Genomic DNA, 14,842 nt, shown 5'->3' with positions numbered 1-14,842 from the left:
CAAATGGGTAAAAAAAAAAATCCCATAAACCTCTTTTTACTTCCGGGTTAAAGGAATCAGACAACCACTCATGGGCAGTGGAAATGATTCTGCACGTTAAAGTATTGGCACAATTGAAACTTTGTTTAAAACCACTCCTCGTACTTGTGATACCAGATCGTTAACGTGAATACTTCTTTAGTGAAATTTGCATCTCTATATTTTCAAATTGAAATTATTTCAAGGTATACTCATTTAAGGTGGAGCTGTAATCTGAGATACATGACAAGTGTTTCTAAACTGTATTTACCTAGACAGAGCCATACGTAACAGTTTTTCTGTCGTGATGTAATATTTTGCAGAGGTAAGCATAATACGATTAGATTAACGTTAAAACTGTCACTGAATGGATATGAGGTCCCTTAAAACATCCACGTGCCCTCGTCCAGTCTTGATGCCCCGTGTCGCCACTCTGTATTGAAAGCAGGAGTTTTGTTCAAAGGAATTGAGATCCATGTACCTTCTACAATGAACTGTTCAGACGCCAAAAACGAAATTCTACGTGTAATATCCCGGGTAGAGCCTCATGAGTTACCCAAGTTAATCGACTGGATGAAAAACTCAGGTAACCTTATAAGGCTTTCATCTATCTCTATAGTGGAACCTCTTGTCGAACTCTGTCATGTTAGTCATATGCTTAACAACAAAATAATGACGAACTGACCTGTAGAAGTTACTCCTCCGAACTGCACGAATTGTCCAACTCAATCCTTCTGTTGATGTAATCTGCTTCGCAAATCCAGCAGTAGTAGCCTACCAAACCATGTAATTGGGTCACTCATTTTTTCTTTACAGACGACTTGGATGACTACTTAATCGACAATCAAAAAGTAATACTTCAAAATATTGCAGAAGACCTCAGAACCTGTCTGCCATTAGAGGCTATGTTTTCATCAGAGAGACTGGCTATCCAAATGGTAATACTACACAACCCAACCTCTGGTGACTTGTGACTTTGTTTATCTTATAAATGTATTTTAATAAATTGCTCACGGCTAGTGAGAGTTATGGCACTGTGCTACAACTCACTTAGAAGCTGTACACCTCTTTTTATTTTAGACTCAGCAGACTCCCAAGCCTACTATTCATGTTGATGCATTCCTATATGATGATGAAGCAGTGGATTTGCTCTGTGAGGATGGCAAGATGAGTAGAAACTACTGCCTCAGCTGTGGCTCCCAAACGACAGCTCCTCTTGGTGGGTTCACACAACACAAAGGGTACTAGATGAATGTGTCAACAGCATGTCGTTGATAAGCTTCATTGTAACGATTCCAACGCACCACCCATTCCCTTTTGTTTACAGAATTTATATCCCACTCCTTCTCCATTTTGGAGCTCCAGTTTCTGTTCCAGCATGTTCTCCCAGACCTAACTGGGAAAATAGTGGTGGATGTGGGCTCAAGGCTCGGAGCTGTTCTCTATGGGGTAAGGCAACTGCTTTTTACTAATGTTATATTAACAATATTACATTAATAGCAATGTATTCAAAATCAAAATGTTCACATATGATGTCTGTGTTCTTCAGCTGGCATTGTTTGTTACACCAATACACACACACACACACACACAGACAAAAATGTTGGGATATAGCGAGTCTTAATTGATTTGACTCAGTCAAGTTTAGAACTAAACAAGGTCAGGTGCACTGTATGGAATTTTTTGACTCTGGTTGGTCTGTATATTCTCCTTTTCCAGGGGTATATGTACAGCTCAGCTTCGAGGCTTGTGGGAGTGGAGATAAGTGCAGAGTTTGTTCAGCTCCAGTCCATGGCGGTGGAAAAGTATGGATTCAGCGATAGAATTCAGGTAAATGGTTTATTTTAAAAAGGCAACAGCTTAAAAAAATCAATGGAAATATGGATTTCAACCACTGATGCCCCCAGGGTATACTCTGAAATGAAACCCAAAGTTTACTTTGTATTAGTAAAATGGATTTCTCATTTAACCTACGGTTACTGTTAAGTTATTACTTTAATGAATTGATATATAAGATGATTTAGAAAACTATCATGATGCCCATTATTCAGGCAGTCACCATTCACCATTATACGTTTGTAGGAATCATTTGAACTACATAATCATTTTTTGATTTGTTTTTAGAAGTCTAACGCACTTTACACAATGTATGGTATGGAGTTATGGTGGGTTGGAAGATGATAAACAGAAGGATTTGTTATCATCGCAAAGTAACTATATTAGAATTTTGTATATGTCTGCCCAGGTATTATATCTCTGATTTTTATGAATAGGTTATCCATGCAGATATCTGCACTCAGGCCGCACTTCTCCAAGAAGCTGATGTGCTCATTATGAACAATGTGTTTGAATACTTCTTGGACCTCAATGGGCAAATGATGTAAGTTCAGGAATAATTAAACATTCTATTAGATTCCTATTTATAAAGGACATTGATTCATGTTATGTTAAGACACAGCCTTGTACAAGCTATGGCTTCCTTTTTTCCTCAGAGCATGGCAATACATCTGTCAGAATTTTCGCAAGAAAAATAGTCTGTTGGTGACTGTTCCAAGTATTCAGGAAGCTCTCACAAAACTCAAGGGAAATGATGTAAGTATTCACTTGTGCATCCATGATGAGGTTGAAAACCGTATGTTGTTCAAGGACTTTGTGGTATTAGTTGATGTATAGTGGGTTTTTAATAAACCCAATTGTGTATTATTTGCCATCGGTCTTAGTTCTGTTTTAGGACTAGGTCATACAATCCCTTGTTGATTTGCACTCCTGAGATGTGTGGTGGGTTGATGCAGACATCTGAAGTGTTTTCAGGTAAGAGTCAGGGTGCTGTCTATGGGACAGAAGGGTCAAAAGCCTCATTGGAGTCATCAGTTGGGCACCCTCCTTCTCTGGTGTTTCGATGATAGGCCCACATCACCTCCAGATGACTCACTGGCAACACCTGGTGTCCCAGATGTGCCCCCTCTGCTTTTAACCCTTCTGTGCCACAGATGCTATATTGGGGCCCAGGTGGTGTCTCTCCTCTTCACCCACAGCCACCTGCTTGCCTGTTCAGCTTCACTTTAATGGCTTGGTGTTGGGCTTGGCCTTGAATTCCCAAATCCTTAAGAAGCCTGGTAGTTGTTTTACCGCCAAAGCCTCTGCAGCCGACTTCCACTGGGCAAACCTTGGCTTACCAGCCACGTTGCTCAGCATCAGCTGCAAGCTCAGCAGGCTCTTTCGTGCATAGGCCTCCTCAACAGTGTTCACAGGGCACGGTCAGCTTTATGATGTACACCTTCTGAATTGAGGAGGACCAGAGCATGAGGTCTGGTCTGAGGTCAAAGTGGCGATCTCTGGTGGAAAGCCGAGCTTTTGACTCCACCACTAACCTCCAGTCACGTCCTCCTCCAAGCTGACCAAGGTCTGATGTTGTACTGGCCTTGGTCTTGGTTGGCTTTGCACCTTCACAGACAAACTCTCTTACAGATGTAGGATGGGATGATGGAGGTAGGGCATTGATGGTCGTTCGTCTGGTGTCCAGCATAGCTGCAAGGCACTTCAGCACTTGGTTGTGCCGCCAGGTGTAACGGCCTTGAGTCAGGCTTGTCTTGCAGCCAACCAGGATTTATTTAAGGTTTGCTGGAGACAGACAGAGTGATCAAAGTAACTTAAAAGAATAACCCCTAATGAAAATTAAAAAAAAAACATTCAAGCGGGAGTAATAGTAGTGTATGAACACGTGTGGGTCTGTCTGTCCAATTAGTGGACATTGTCGCTTTCGTTGTAAGTTGAGTTTTTGAAAAAGCAAGATTACCATAACCTAGAATGGTGTGGCTACTTATGGAAATATGATGTATTAATGATTTTAATTTTGACAAATAAGAAATTCTGTGGTGTCTTTGAACCCAGTTTAGTTCCTTCACTGCCTTCATTTAAAATGTTCCTGAGGTGTCCCATGAACTGCTCTTGCTTGTTTGCTTAAGCCATGCTTTAAAGTAAAAAAAAAATCAGAGGTAAAACCATACATTTCGAAATTTCCACTTGTATAAGTAAAACGTTAGCAAGTTATTTCATTGCTCCAATAGTATGATATCCCTGCTTATCAGTTAAGAAAGGTTTGGGGATATGTATTTCTCAATTTGTTTTCTGTCAGGACACATTTTAAAACATTTTGTCTGGTATATGTCTAATTTGTGCTTTCTTTTTTTATATTGCAGTGCGTGGTCGATATTTGCCAGTATTTTGAGGAAGTTCCTGTCAATATTGATGCTTACCTCAGCAAAGACTGTGATACAGATTCATTCAAACAAATCCACCTATATAGGGTGCTTTAACATATATCATCTTGCCACTAGACTTACTTCTCACACACACACACACACAAACAACCACACAAACACACACACACACACACACACACACACACACACAAAAGACTAGAATGACATAAAAGTGTCTTGACATTTTTTTTTTATTGTGATTGTGAATGGGTAATACACACAACATATTATGAAGATGAGATTATGGCCATAAATAACACTGTACTCTACATGGTATGTTTGTATTGATCCTTTATTATGACCCAAAATCTTTCATATGTTTATTTCACAATCTACACTGTCCTGTATTGCTTTCAATTCTCTGTATGTTAAGTTGCAATACTATAAGACAAAACAATAATATGATTTTGTCTGTTTCTAGTCTGGTGTGCTTTTTTGAACAGTGTCAAGCTATACCAAACAATACCACTCCACATAAATCTAATCTCTTAAAAGTATATGATTGGTTAGGTTTACACTGCTTTGCTTTACATACTGGGTTCAATTCTGCTGTATGCATATATTTCCCCTTTACATGGGGTAAGCTTTAAAATGGCTTGTTCTAACTAGTCCAGAATTATCAGCCTAGATACAGGATGGATACACTCAAAACACAAACACACATGGCCGGGAATAATATTTAAGCGTATTTACCTTTAGAATGAACATACGGTATGTTTTTATAGCCACCCCGTTAGGTCTTAGATTGACTGATGCTGCTAGGTATTTATTTTGTGAAATCCCCACTTCCACGCCTTTGATCCTTAACGAGTGCAATTTAAATAAACGTAATTGGTCGAGCCCACGAGTGGCGGGATGACGAACCAGTAGAAGGCTAGGCTTGTAGGGCAAACTCCGCCCTTACGCGCTTCCTCATCAGTGAACTAGAGCGGATCAAAACTTGTAGTCAACACGCACAGCCCGCCTGGAGAAGTGGGGCAAACCCTGGAGTTTGATATTTTTTCTCTGAAGCGGATTATCCTTTCTACATAGTGGTAAATTGCTAACATATCGATGTATATCTAATTGATGTCGCCTTTTCTATTATTAATGAATACATTACAAACCGCGAAAGTGTGTCCCAATGTGCACATTTAATGTGGGCTGGATTTAGCTAGCTAACGTCACTTTTGTGTATGACTGAGTGGGACCGGGAAGCGTGTGTCACTAACAAAGGCTGGATTTCCTCTTGAAAATTCTCGTAAATTATCACTTTCATTCCGTACATTACAAGGATCGCTGTCTTTCATCTATAAACATGGTTCATTGTAGGGTTTAATGACTTAATATTGCCCTTGAAATAAACACTTCTGACTTTCTTTTCCCTCCTTTTTTTGAAAGTCCCGAAGAGGACAGACCAGAAGACACGAAGTGATAAAGAAAGATGCCGCTTCTTCACAAAAAGCCGTTCATCCGACAGAAACCTCCCGTTGATCTAAAGCCAGATGAAGAAGTCTTCCTTTGTAAAGTCACACATGAAATCTTCAGAACTTATGAGTAAGACACGAATATTTTCTTAATTATTGTTTAATGTAAGCCAAACTTGCTAGGCAAGAATGGAAACTGTCCTGGAGAACAACAGAGCAGAAGTGACAGTCGGAGATGTGACCCCCGAAACAAAGTTTCATTTATTGTTAACAACTCTTTGTATGACACGATAAGTTTTGTTATTTATATTGTCGTTATTTGGTTTAGTATGATGAGTGTGATATCCGGCGAACATGTTTGTATAACCATGTGATGTTCATTATTGTTGGATTTACTAGCAGGTGTAACGTTAAGTCGCTAACGTTAGCTGGTTGGCTATGGTAGCTACAAGCGATGAAACTAGCTAGCCCAACAACTCACTCTGAACTCAACATGAGGCCTTGGAAGGCTAGTGTGGAGCTAATATTGCTAGCTCGTTAACAGATTATCGTTAAGTTAACCAATGAAACTAGTAAGTTAATTTGTGAGTAACGATGTTGTGTTTCTGGTAAGGTTTCATGACTGTTCGGACTGTGGGTTAGTTTCCAACTGGGATCTTGGATCATAACATAAGGAGTCGAGATGTACAGCCAACAAGCTATCAGCTAACTCGCTAACTGTAACGTTGAATGTCGATTAACGAAGTTAGCTAAGCTCTAGGCAGGATGTTGTGAGAAACGTGGTAGCTTGCTAAGGCCATTGTGTCTGGCAGTTAATGCTCCATGCAAAATTAATTCGTTTGTGACTCCTGGCGAAACTCTTCGTCGTGTCAGTTGTAGAGGTTTCACCGCATCAGGGTTGAGCGATATTACTAGTCGCAAAGTTTCTGTACATTAGTTGTATCGTCAACGGGCCGGTCATAGATTACTTTATAGCATAAAGTTTAACAACCCACTTAAAAAGTGATCAGCCTCTCTCCATTGATCTGACAAAACAGAATCTTGGTCGGAAGCAAAATCAATTCAGTTTTCCAGTGTGCTTCCTTTCTGACCAGATGCCTCTGATCCAAAACAAAGACGTTCTACCCCTCATGCATCCGCAGACTTAGTATAATCCCCGACAATTTTTCCCCCTCAACTTTTTCCTCAATGCCAGTTGGAATAATGAATGCAGAGCTTTTGTGTATAGAATGTAATGATTTATGAAAGAAAATGTCTTGTCATTTTGTACTTCCTCTTCCTTTGAAACACTAGAATGCATTCGATTTTGGCTTTATACTATGTTTAAGTCGATTTTCTTACATGAACACTGAAGAAGTATAGTTTCTTGTCTGGGATGAAATGTGATTTGAACACCCCAATGTGCTGCTATATTCTTTCTATGTATCCCCTTACAACTCATACCTCATACTGTTTGGTCATTAATATTTGTGTATGTCTGATTGAATTATCCATTGCAGTCAATTCTTTGAGAGGACCATCCTGTGTAACAGCTTAGTGTGGAGCTGTGCAGTCACAGGCAAGCCTGGCCTGACCTACCAGGAGGCCCAGGAGAGTGAGCGTAGAGCAAAGCAGAGTCTGCAGAGCTTCCCCACCTGCCTTGTGGTGCCCCTGCTGCACCTCGCCGCACTCACCCACCGCACTCGCCTGCACGAGCTCTGCGATGATGTCTACACCTACGTCAAGGAGCGCTTCTTCCCAGGAGAGCTGGTGGACTTGGTGGCCCGCTCAGGAGCCAGGTTGGTCTGTGTGTGTGTGTGTTGGTTTTTATGTTTTTATTGTTGTCTCTATATCTTTTTGGCTTATGGCTCTATATGTATTTGGGTTTATGGATGTGTCTGCCTTAAGAAATGTGATTAAGATAATGTTTAACTGTGTGTTGTCTGTCTGTTTGGTGTAGGGGTTTTGGTGTCATCATTGTTGTTGTTGCCGTCATGTTGGTGGTGTGTGTTATCGTTTTGTGGAGTGTCTGTATCTGTTTTGCGTTATGTTTTTATGCACTGATGAACAGAAGTGCTGATTCAGTGAGATGACTGAGTGTGTAATTATGTTAAATAATCCTGTGGGGGATGCATTTGAGTTAAACAGGACCAAAAATGGGCAAGGAACTGGAAGATATTGGAAATGGCAAGGAAATGAAAAAAGTGGAAATGTTACTATTTTTATGGATTGAAGTATTATTTGTGAGGTTCAAGCACTTGTTGTTGTAGAGTTTATGTATATTGCATAAACAGGATAGCTCTCAGAAGTGCTCCCTGTAAGACATATCTGTCTAAACATTTGTGATTTGCACCTTTTTGAAGACATTTTGATCATGTTTCATGGGCAGGTGTTTAAGCAAGACCTAACTGCAAAGTAAATTCAGGTGAAGCCTTTGAGCAATTTCAGGACAAGCTCCTTCTAGCACAGAGATAGAGATGGGTGTGTCAACTGCCTGTATGTTTCCCTGAGACAAAACTTCTGTGTCTGCAAGCCTTGAATTACAGACTGGAGTTGTTCCACCACCCCACTGTTTCAAACTTATCGGCCAAAAGAGAGAGGGAAAGAGAGAGAGAAGTGCTTCACGTGTCTAATCTCCAGCCGAGAACACAAAGCTGGACCTGACCTTTTGCGGAATTAATTAACATCACTTTCAGCCTTGCTTTCAAAGCTGTATCAGGGCTCCCTCCTCTCTCCCTCCTTCCTGCACAAGCAGCAGATCAGAGTCAGCCATCATGAGCTGACCTTGCCATTTGGAGATAACACAAGGCTGTGGGTGGAGCCAAAGCACGCGCTCCGATTGGCCGACACTCGGCACAAGGAGCAGTCCCAGACATCACATCATCAGGGGCTGAATTGTGTCAGCCAGACAGCAGGCACCACAGAGCCCCAGCAGGGGAGATGAGTGGGCATGGGGGAGACTGCTGGGCAGATTTGGGTGTGTGTGTGTGTCTGTGTGTCTGTGTGTGTGTGTCTAAGGGGATATAAAGAAAGGGAGGAGTCCGAAACGAGACAGTGGCTGTGCTGCTTCTTGCGTGTTGTGTGTGTGTGTGTGATGGCGGCCCTGCCCTACCTGAGTGCGAACAGGTGGGCTGCTGTTGTGGCAGTTGATTGTTAGCAATTTTATGCTTCAGCGCTCAAAGGCGAGCTTTGTTCCCATTGTCTCGGGTATCAGTCTGTGCAGGCCGTCACTTGTGGGATTTGGATATGTTATATCTATGTAATACAACATGGATTCTGTTTCCATGGTACTTCTTGGGATTGTAAATCGAACTGATCAATTGTAGTAGGATACATTCAGCTAATACACTGAAAATCCATACAATCTGGGTTTCTTGTTCCATGAGCATGTCATATCAGTAGTGAAAATGTATGTAGAGTATATTTCTATTTCAAAGAAATGTTCTGATGGCACCTTCATATCATATCAACATTGAGTTGTAAATTATAATTGGTAAATTATAGAATAACGCTGTCCTTGAAATGTCTCTGATGTACAAACTTAGTCTTGTGTGCTCTTCAGTTTGACCTGAATGCTGGTCCTTGGATAATGATAGTCCTGCCATTGCTGCTGTCAAGTCAGGGCTGGTGTTTGAGGTCTAACCGTGGCCATCATATCGCTTCTTATGAAAACTCAACTCAAATCTTGCCCAAGACTGCTCTGCCATCATGCATTGATTCACCAGTGCTCATGAAGTTGCACCATATTCCTAAAGCCTCATTCTGTGCCATTCCAGGCAGCCCTGCCAGGTGCTGGAGGTGATATCCCCCCACTCTAATGGTGCTCTGAATGGCCACGCTCAGCACCACATAGAGGGCGACTCCATCATCATCAGCGACAGTGATGAGGAGACCACACCCATCTCTCCCAAGTCCCCCAAAACAACGCCTAATGGGTAAGTTGATTAGTTGGTTGATAGTTGATACCAATAGATAAATGTTTTACCAATCCATCTATCTTTTTTTCAATTTCTATTTTTTTGAAGCCTTCATAATGTTTTGTCAATCCTTAAAGCAGGAAGAAGAAGTCATCGCTGAACCCATCCGTGTTCAAATACAAAATTTGTCCCGTCAAGACGGAGAATGGCGAGACCCAGCTTGTCAAAGCCACACAGCTGTGGTAAGGCCTCACAGAGTCCTCTGTGTCTGTTTCTTTTGTTTGTTTGTTTTTTTTTTTTTAGTATCCTACCATTTCTTTATTGTTAACTAGTAAATGCAGCCAGTCATGATGTTCTCTATCCTGTGTTCCCTGCCCTGTGCAGCCGTAAGAAGAACGTTTTTACCAGAGACAGGCTGAAGCTCCTGCTCAAGCAGCACTGTGAACCCCAGAATGGAGTCATCAGACTGAAGGTGAGTCAGACCGTTAGGGCGCCCATGATGAAAACACTCAGGGAAAAGGGTTTGTCAAACTTTGTTTTAAGTCTCTAACAGTTTACAAGGAATCAGAATATTCCATTAATTAATGCAATGTTGATGCCGGTCAAAATGCAATTACAGTTGAGCTGAAATATTCTCTCCACTCATTTGCAGGCATCTACTGTGGCACACTATAAGCTATCAGAACAGAATTTCTCTCAGGTCTTCCCCGACGAGCCTCCAGTGTTCGTCTTCAGTCCACCTGGAAAGGGCCGGGGACGCCGTCCAAACGATGCTTCACCCGGGCAGGTGAGAACCTAGTGTTCAGCTCCGGTGGCAGCAGAGCCCAGTGCTCTCTGAAAAAAGGGCTTGGTATCCCCCTTAAGGACCAACTATGTCGACTCAATGAATTGGTTTCTGTAATTATAATACAATTCAATGCAACAGTACTCTGCTTTTTATGTACAAGCAAGTGTTAGGTGGTCTTAGTTTGATTGTGGTTGTGATGACATGCAGGTGAACTTTGCCGCTGAGACTGCGGACATGATGCGAGCGGCCGAGGAGAAGCTCAAGATCATGCAGCAGAGAGAGGAAATGGCTGCCACGGGTATGACATGTTTGGTTTACAAATGAAATCCCCTGCAGGGGTAACTACATGACTGAACTTTTGAGTGTTTAATGCAAATATCGAAATATCGTTTACAATTCCACATTGAGTGTTACACTTCAAGTGTACTCACGATTGTCCTTGTTAGCGGAGACGAGAAGTTCTGTGCCTGGAAAACCAGCAAAACCAGGAAGTCTTCTGTCACTAGTCTCTGATTGAACTGAATGTTCTGTCTCCCTCAGCCCAAGAGAAGGCCAAACTGAAGAAAGAGCGAGAGGACCTGTGGGAAGCCAAAAGGAAAGAAAAGGAAGACCGCGAGAGAAAGAGGGAGGAGATCAAGAGGATTATTGAGGAAGAACGTCAGAAGAGGAAGGAGGATAAAGAGCGAATGAAGATTGAGAAAGAGAAGGTAAAATGTTGACTTATCAGAACACTGGCAGCAGAATGTTACTGCGTAAGAGAACATGGGGTTCTTGACTTTCAGAGCAAGTTGTTCTCAATCCAGACGCCATATCAAATAATACTTCTTTCATCATGCAATGTTTTTATTTAGTCTATTATTGTCTTTAGGTCTCTATTAGAAACCTTTTTTTTTGTAAATGTGCATGCTTATAGAAATATGCAAATATGCTTATGAAATAAGAACATGTGAAGACAAATAAAGTGTCCTCTTGTAAAGTAGCTAATGATGTTTTTTTTTTTGTCTCTCTTCTGTCTGCAGGAGCGAGAGAAACTGAAGGAGGAGAAGAAGAAATATGCCGAGCGTCTGAAGCTGTGGAACAAACCGAGAGAGGATATGGAGTGTGAGGATCTCAAGGTCAGAAAACACACAAACAGATACAGCAGCAAAGTAAAAGTCCTGTACTAGCAAGGTTTCAAGTTTCAGACTCTAGTTTGTCTTTTTTCCAAGCCTGGAGGACATATTACTCTTGAAACGTCAGTCATTTTTTAAATTCTGTAGACCACTTCAGGCATTTTGTGCTATGTAGTAGGCTAGCCTTGCTATTGTTGCATTTGTGTGTATTTGTGAGAGATGGAAAGTGTGCTTGCGCTACGTTTAAACAAACTTTATGATCAACTCGGGGTGCTATACCTGGTACTTATTGACCAAATTAGAATGAGTTTAGCTGCCCTATCAAATTTTTCACTTAAAAAGGCATGAGAGATGAAATAGAATTTGGTATCATTGTACTACATGAATGACACAAGGGTAATAGGATAAGTCCCATAAATGACTGGCACATGGCACTGAGAAGTCTTTTATTCAGATGGCAGTGAAATCTTCATCTTATTAATTAGTGGGAAAAAAGAAACAACTTTAAAAAAAAAAAAAGGCTGGAACATTTCCAATGTTTTGCAGTATGTGGTATAACAATAGACAACATATTGGAAATTTCTACAAATCACAGTTCAATCATATGATATTGCACATAAACCATGGTACAGTAGTGTAGTGATTGTCAATAACAGCTTGTAGGTGAACTGTGTAAAACCGATATGTGATTTGTGCATCGATGCTCTCGCAGGAGCTGCCCTCCCCGGTCCCAGTGAAGACACGCTTGCCCCCTGAGCTGTTCGGAGACGCCCTGATGGTGCTGGAGTTCCTGCAGGCCTTCGGGGAGCTTTTCGACCTCAAGGACGAGTTCCCAGAGGGCGTCTCGCTGGGTGAGTCTTGCTGCACTGCCCTCCTAATCTCCACATTACTGTCTCAAGGGAATAGAACCAGATAGGCGTAACACTGATGTGGTGCCTGCCTCTGGTGGCTTTTTATTGGTGTGTTAAGTGGGAGCTCGACATGTGTCCGTATATTAGTATGAGATTGTAGTGGTTTGCTGTGTTTGTTAAGGTGTCTTGTACAAAGCCTACATTAGTACCCATTTGTAGTAGGGATGTCACGAGAACCGATACTTACGGTACCTTTCGGTACTAAAATAACAAAACACCGACGATACCCATTTTTTTTTAAGTATCGTAGGTACCGTGAGCGCCGGTACCAGCTGTTAGAATCGGTGCTGCGCTTCTTCTGGAACTGACGGGGGCATTATACGCTTCGGTGTTCCAGTCGAAGTTTTGACATGTTTTTCACACGCAGATCTGCCATTTACTATTGTAAACGATGAAACTAGTGGAGGTGGCCAGGTGTGAAGTGTTGCCAGACTGGAAATGGCGTATCGTATCATAGGCTCATTTTGGAGGATAATTATCATATCTGGCAACACTGGCAAGTGGGCGACCAATGAGAGCACGCGCAAAAAGGTGGAAAGTAAAGGAGATACCCTTTCCAAAAGACGAAATATTAGTATGTGAAACACCCAGAGAAACACAAATATCCGACGAGGCTAAATCCCGGACGCTTTTGGAATCCCTGCTGGACGCATTTTTTAGGTCTCGAGAAGAGGACATGTTTTGGTAAAACAGGACGTCTAGTAACCCTACTTTTGAACATTATGCAAACGATGCTACCGTGTTCTGATTCATATTAACAACATTTAAATAATGCAGTTTTTCAGTTTTTTTTTATCTGTCATACTGAAATACACGTTTCATGATGTTTAAAATGATGGGCAGGTGTGTTAATGGCTAATGTTATGTAGGCTACGTAGTTTAGGTAAGCTGCTGTAGTTTAAACGTTAGCCTATAGCCTACCTTGGTTAGAATTAGATAGAGAGAGAAAGAGAGCATGTATTTTGCAAGTATCATGACTAAACTAGGGAAATTCACAGAATGTACTAGTTTAATATAGTTACACATAAATATGCAATTGGTTTGACAAAACACGATAACCCAATTTATTTATTTTTTTCGATGCCATAGACTCACTGTAGCCGATGTATAAGAACATCAGACCTGAACATTTCAATTTATTATTTATTAAATACGTCCTTTAAGAAGCTCAAAACTCATGTTCATCTTGTTAGCTGAATGGCTGCACTGTTATATCCACGGTTTTGTTTTTCACTGTTGTTGTTTTTGCACAGTACCTTTTGAAAAGATGCCTGGAAGTCTGGAATGGGTCTGGGGTCACTAGTTGTTGCACTTTAACCATGAATTGCACTTTATTATGTTGTGCTATGCTATATTGCACATGTTTTGTATGTCTTATGACATTTTGCTATTTTCACATATTTTAATAAAGAAGTTCATGTTTCAAGTTCAAGTACATGGAATCTTGGAAAATCCTTTTTTTTTTTTTTTTTTACCGTGGTATCGAAATTGGTATCGAGAATCGTGTTATTTTACTGGTATTGGTACCGACTACTGAATTTTTGGTATCGTGACACCCCTAATTTGTAGTAATGCATTTCTTCTTGCTTACAGCTTTAATTTGTTTTCATGTGTTTTGTATATGTTTGTCCTCGTGTCTGTAGTTCATCTTGCCTTTGTATTTTTTGTTCACTTGCTGGCCTGTGTGTGTTTCCTCAGAGGTCCTGGAGGAGGCGCTGGTGGGCTGCGATCCAGAGGGCCCGCTGTGTGAGCTGCTCTTCTTCTTCCTGTCAGCCATCTTCCAGGCGCTGGCAGAGGAGCAGGAGGAGGTGGCACGGGACCAAGTTGCCGAGGCCGACACCAAAGGTCAGAAGGTCATGCCAGGGCTCTGGAGAACTAGCCGAACCAGGCTTGTTTTACTTCCCACATAGACAATAGAAATACTGGCCTCTGTGTTCTCTATGAAACTGATCACGAAAGCCAGTCGCAAAGCTGAAAAACCTCAACTTCAACCTCTATAGCAGGGGTCTCAAACTCAGGCCCGCGGGCCAATTCCGGCCCCCCAAGCGGTTTTTATCAGGCCCGCAAAGAGCCATTGATTTAAAAAAAAATAGAGAAGTTCCATTTATTTAAATGGGCCACCCCAACGTTTACCGTAAAAATCTGACCCCCCAATGACCAGACTGGACGCTCATCGGCCCCCGGGTAATTTGAGTTTGAGACCTCTGCTCTATAGCAATAAATCTTAAAAGTGGAGACTGCCCAGCGTGTCCTAGGATGATCAGCCTTGCCCCCTTTCCCCACCCCCCCTTGCTACAGTCCTGAGGAGGGCTTATGTGAGATGTTATAGCTAGACAGGTTTTGTATGCTGTTTGTTTCAAGGCAAAAAAACCTCAAAGGAACTAGAGCAGTGGTCCCCAATTATTTTTCCCCAAGGGCCAAATTATGTAAAGCAAGTGAGGCTGAGGGCC

General features: G+C 41.6%; 2 protein-coding genes across 2 annotated transcripts in view; both read left to right on the top strand.

The window, feature by feature from the left end:
* Positions 1–67: 67 nt before the first annotated feature.
* On the top strand, positions 68–4,603 carry LOC308374589 (uncharacterized protein). Its single transcript, XM_080850405.1, has 9 exons — positions 68–343; positions 464–604; positions 835–956; positions 1,099–1,237; positions 1,346–1,467; positions 1,738–1,848; positions 2,292–2,398; positions 2,511–2,610; positions 4,218–4,603. The coding sequence occupies exons 2-9, from the start codon at positions 508–510 to the stop codon at positions 4,332–4,334; spliced, it is 915 nt and encodes a 304-aa protein (XP_080706531.1). The 5' UTR covers positions 68–343; positions 464–507; the 3' UTR covers positions 4,335–4,603.
* Positions 4,604–5,239: 636 nt separating this feature from the next.
* The window catches only part of baz1a (bromodomain adjacent to zinc finger domain, 1A), a 28,024-nt gene continuing 18,421 nt past the window's right edge, over positions 5,240–14,842 (top strand). The window contains exons 1-12 of the mRNA XM_080850643.1: positions 5,240–5,314; positions 5,661–5,816; positions 7,186–7,464; positions 9,442–9,600; positions 9,720–9,824; positions 9,967–10,054; positions 10,235–10,369; positions 10,577–10,667; positions 10,910–11,076; positions 11,389–11,484; positions 12,194–12,332; positions 14,091–14,237. Coding sequence (XP_080706769.1) covers positions 5,704–5,816; positions 7,186–7,464; positions 9,442–9,600; positions 9,720–9,824; positions 9,967–10,054; positions 10,235–10,369; positions 10,577–10,667; positions 10,910–11,076; positions 11,389–11,484; positions 12,194–12,332; positions 14,091–14,237 — 1,519 coding nt within the window. The 5' untranslated portion in view covers positions 5,240–5,314; positions 5,661–5,703. The remainder of the gene's footprint in view (positions 5,315–5,660; positions 5,817–7,185; positions 7,465–9,441; positions 9,601–9,719; positions 9,825–9,966; positions 10,055–10,234; positions 10,370–10,576; positions 10,668–10,909; positions 11,077–11,388; positions 11,485–12,193; positions 12,333–14,090; positions 14,238–14,842) is intronic.

This window comes from Sprattus sprattus, assembly GCF_963457725.1.
Source record: "Sprattus sprattus genome assembly, chromosome: 13".
NCBI classification, from domain to species: Eukaryota; Metazoa; Chordata; class Actinopteri; order Clupeiformes; family Clupeidae; genus Sprattus; species Sprattus sprattus.
Note: the sequence above shows the minus strand (reverse complement) of the source record. Positions and strands in the feature narration are given on the sequence as shown.

Coding starts and splice junctions, on each gene's coding strand:
- LOC308374589 (XM_080850405.1), top strand. CDS start 508: ATGAACTGTTCAGACGCCAAAAACGAAATTCTACGTGTAATATCCCGG. Junction 1,238..1,345: donor CCAAACGACAGCTCCTCTTG/GTGGGTTCACAC, acceptor TTTTGTTTACAG/AATTTATATCCCACTCCTTC. Junction 1,468..1,737: donor TCGGAGCTGTTCTCTATGGG/GTAAGGCAACTG, acceptor CTCCTTTTCCAG/GGGTATATGTACAGCTCAGC.